This window comes from Lottia gigantea (genome assembly GCF_000327385.1).
Source record: "Lottia gigantea unplaced genomic scaffold LOTGIsca_361, whole genome shotgun sequence".
Lineage (NCBI taxonomy): Eukaryota > Metazoa > Mollusca > Gastropoda > Lottiidae > Lottia > Lottia gigantea.
This window is the reverse complement of record NW_008709225.1, coordinates 41,594-45,238: the sequence shown is the minus strand read 5'-3', so window position 1 is coordinate 45,238 and position 3,645 is coordinate 41,594. Positions and strand designations below refer to the sequence as shown.

Below are 3,645 nucleotides of genomic sequence, written 5' to 3'. Positions count from 1 at the left end.
AGGGTATGCTTACTCTTCTAGACACCTGATATCACTTTTCATTATGAAATACTTACTCACATATAATTGATATACTTCCTCATGTGAGCAGTTTTGTACCAGGCAGGGTATGCTTACTCTTCTAGACACCTGATACCACTTTTCATTATGAAATACTTACTCACATATAATTGATATACTTCCTCATGTGAGCAGTTTTGTACCAGGCAGGGTATGCTTACTCTTCTAGACACCTGATACCACTTTTCATTATGAAATACTTACTCACATATAATTGATATACTTCCTCATGTGAGCAGTTTTGTACCAGGCAGGGTATGCTTACTCTTCTAGACACCTGATACCACTTTTCATTATGAAATACTTACTCACTTATCATTGATATACTTCCTCATGTGAGCAGTTTTGTACCAGGCAGGGTATGCTTACTCTTCTAGACACCTGATACCACTTTTCATTATGAAATACTTACTCACATATAATTGATATACTTCCTCATGTGAGCAGTTTTGTACCAGGCAGGGTATGCTTACTCTTCTAGACACCTGATACCACTTTTCATTATGAAATACTTACTCACTTATCATTGATATACTTCCTCATGTGAGCAGTTTTGTACCAGGCAGGGTATGCTTACTCTTCTAGACACCTGATACCACTTTTCATTATGAAATACTTACTCACTTATCATTGATATACTTCCTCATGTGAGCAGTTTTGTGCCAGACAGGGTATGCCTACTCTTCTAGACACCTGATACCACTTTTCATTATGAAATACTTACTCACTTATCATTGATATACTTCCTCATGTGAGCAGTTTTGTGCCAGACAGGGTATGCCTACTCTTCTAGACACCTGATACCACTTTTCATTGTGAAATACTTACTCACTTATCATTGATATACTTCCTCATGTGAAAAGTTCATTACCTGCTACCAATGTTTCGCTAAAATGTTTGGATTTTCGGGTGCAGAAAAGTAGTACGTAAAACTCAATTTCATTTTGGTTTGCAATTTTATAATGCATTCCCTTTGGTTGTCCGTCTTCATGAAATGAAACAGGTTTCCGAAAGTAAGATGAATAACTCTTGATGTTCGTTTCATGTCAGTTTCATGTTGGATTAATGATTATCCATGTTCTTTCATGTTCATTCATAATGGTTTCATGTTCTTTTTATGGTCATTTCATGTTTGTTTCATGTTGGATTCATGTTCATTTCATTTTAATTCATAATCGTTTCATGTTCATTTCATGTTGGATTCATGTTCATTAATGTTCATTTCATGTTGGTTCATGTTCGTTTCATGTTCATTCATGTTCATTCTGTTTTCATTTCATGTTCATTCATGTTCATTCTGTTTGATTTTTAGATCCAGTCCCACTAGTTGTTAACAGTATTAGAACAGTAGAAGGTCTGTCAGTAGACTGGATGTCCAAGAATTTGTATTTTACCGATTATGCTCAGAGAACAGTGTCTGTGGTCCGAATCGAACAGCCTGGAGACAGACGTGACGTCATCAAAGACTTGGGAAATCCCAGATCTATTGTTGTCAACCCCTTAAAAGGGTAGGTTTTTTAACAAAATATATTATGACCCCTCGGTGTAAGGTGGACAATTCTGTCGCCCCTGCTACATTTGGGCTAACATGGAAAAAGTCGTTCAGATGGGACAGTAAACTTAGGCCCTGTGTGCTAAAGACTGTGTACGTTAAAGATCTCTCGACAGTTGGAAATTGGTAAAGAGTTGCTATCATGGCTAAATTTCCCTCATTGAACACTGCATGGCGTTTCCTGTCTTCATTAGCCCAATCTGGTGCAGAATTCATTTGATTTGTGATTCCTGCAATTCTACTAGATGACGTCACTAATTGCCAAGGGCCTTATGTGATATTTTGCGATAGTAAAGGCATCAAACACTTAGTTTTAGTGGAATTGCAGGAACCACAGACGTCTGATTGAAAATTGGAATGGTGTAAATTGATGCTATCAGTGTCCCATGAATCGAAATTTTAAATTTGATTTTTACTAGGGTGATATTTTTCTCTGATTGGTTGAGAAACTCGATGCAGACGGCGTATATCGCTAGGGCGTACGGAGATGGTAGTAACGTCACCAAGATAAGACAACATCAACTTGGCTGGCCGAATGGTTTGTGCGTTGATTTTGAAGCGGATCGTTTGTATTGGGTGGATGCTTATTTTGACAGGTCAGTTTGCTTTCGTATTGTTTTTTTTTTTTAATTTGAAAAGGGTTACTGATGGCTGTAACTGAGCTCTATCAGATGAAAAAAGACGTGTTTATATTATGAAGGATCTACTAACATAAAAAATTCAGAAAACCTCTTTACAATCCTTTTAACTTTTTTTTTGCAGAATTCAAAGTTCTGATTTTAACGGCAATGATTTGACCACGTTAGAAGGACATTCTATAACTCATCCATTTGGAATTTCTGTTTATAAAGGTAATATTTTATTACTGTTTTTCAGTGTAATTAAAATTAAACCAAACTTTCATTTCATTTTTTAATTAGTTTTCTTTTTTAGTCTAGTCACTTCAGTAAGGGTCTAACGACGGCCCTCTTGAACATTCTTCAAATGACCTTTTATTTTTTATTAGCTTTTATTTTTAATTTAGTCACTTCAGTCAGTTAGGGTCTAAAGACAGCTCTCTAGAACATGCGTCAAATTAACCTTTTGACCTAACCTAGAAAGGATCCTTATGAACCTAAGTTGTTACCCTTCTCTCCATTTTTGTCTGCGAGTGTATTCAAGAAAGCGCTGGCCTAGGACATGAATTAAGGATTTTTATGTTTGCTTTCAGATAGTATATATTTTACCGACTGGAGGATGGAAGCCATTTTGAAAATTGATAAAAATGGTGGAAAAGAACGTAGAATTCGATCAGGGATTGGTAAAATGATGGGAATTAAGATTTTTGATAAAGATTTACAACCAATATCTTGTAAGTATCAGTCTTATACCTTGACATCAATTGGCATTTTCTTGTGTCACTGAAGTTTGTAAATGTAGCAATTTTGTATGCTATTATAATCTCTGTCTAATACCTTGACATCATTTGGCATCTTTCTTGTATCACTGAAGTTTGTAAATGTAGTGATTTGATTGGATTATACACTAACAAATACAGCCAATCAGAGGCCTTGATTGAAAGTCTGTTAGCCTACAATCCAATCCCTCAAGTGGAGAAAAGAATTTTAAGAATAGATTTTCATCTGTAATATTTTTATATTTTTGTAGCTCAGAATCCATGTACACGAAGAAACGGAGATTGCTCCCATTTCTGTTTCCCGGTACCAGTCAGTCCTAGTTTAATAATAATAGGCCGTCACTGTGCCTGTCCCTATGGTTTCAAACTGAAAGAAGATCAACGATCGTGTGAACCCAATCCCAACGAACCTAACCCCGCCTCCTGTCCGTCTGGTTTGTACGAATGTAGAAATAGACGATGTATACCTCAATCGTATAAATGTGATCGAGACAACGACTGTCTGGATAATTCTGATGAAGACGATTGTCCGACAGGTTAGTTGTTATTTCAGCCATCCGTGTCCCTTTTCAGAATTAAAATCTGATGTCTGGGTTCATTGCAATTAAGTAGAAAATTGTAATGTCTGTATGAGCAA

At 36.2% G+C, this 3,645-nt stretch overlaps 1 protein-coding gene across 1 annotated transcript in view; it reads left to right on the top strand.

The window, feature by feature from the left end:
• LOTGIDRAFT_175728 (hypothetical protein) overlaps positions 1-3,645 on the top strand; it is a gene marked incomplete at both ends in the record, with an annotated part of 32,984 nt that overhangs the window by 17,148 nt on the left and 12,191 nt on the right. The window contains 5 exons of the mRNA XM_009058949.1: positions 1,373-1,568; positions 2,032-2,208; positions 2,375-2,463; positions 2,823-2,963; positions 3,260-3,544. Of these exons, the coding sequence (XP_009057197.1) occupies positions 1,373-1,568; positions 2,032-2,208; positions 2,375-2,463; positions 2,823-2,963; positions 3,260-3,544 (888 nt within the window). The remainder of the gene's footprint in view (positions 1-1,372; positions 1,569-2,031; positions 2,209-2,374; positions 2,464-2,822; positions 2,964-3,259; positions 3,545-3,645) is intronic.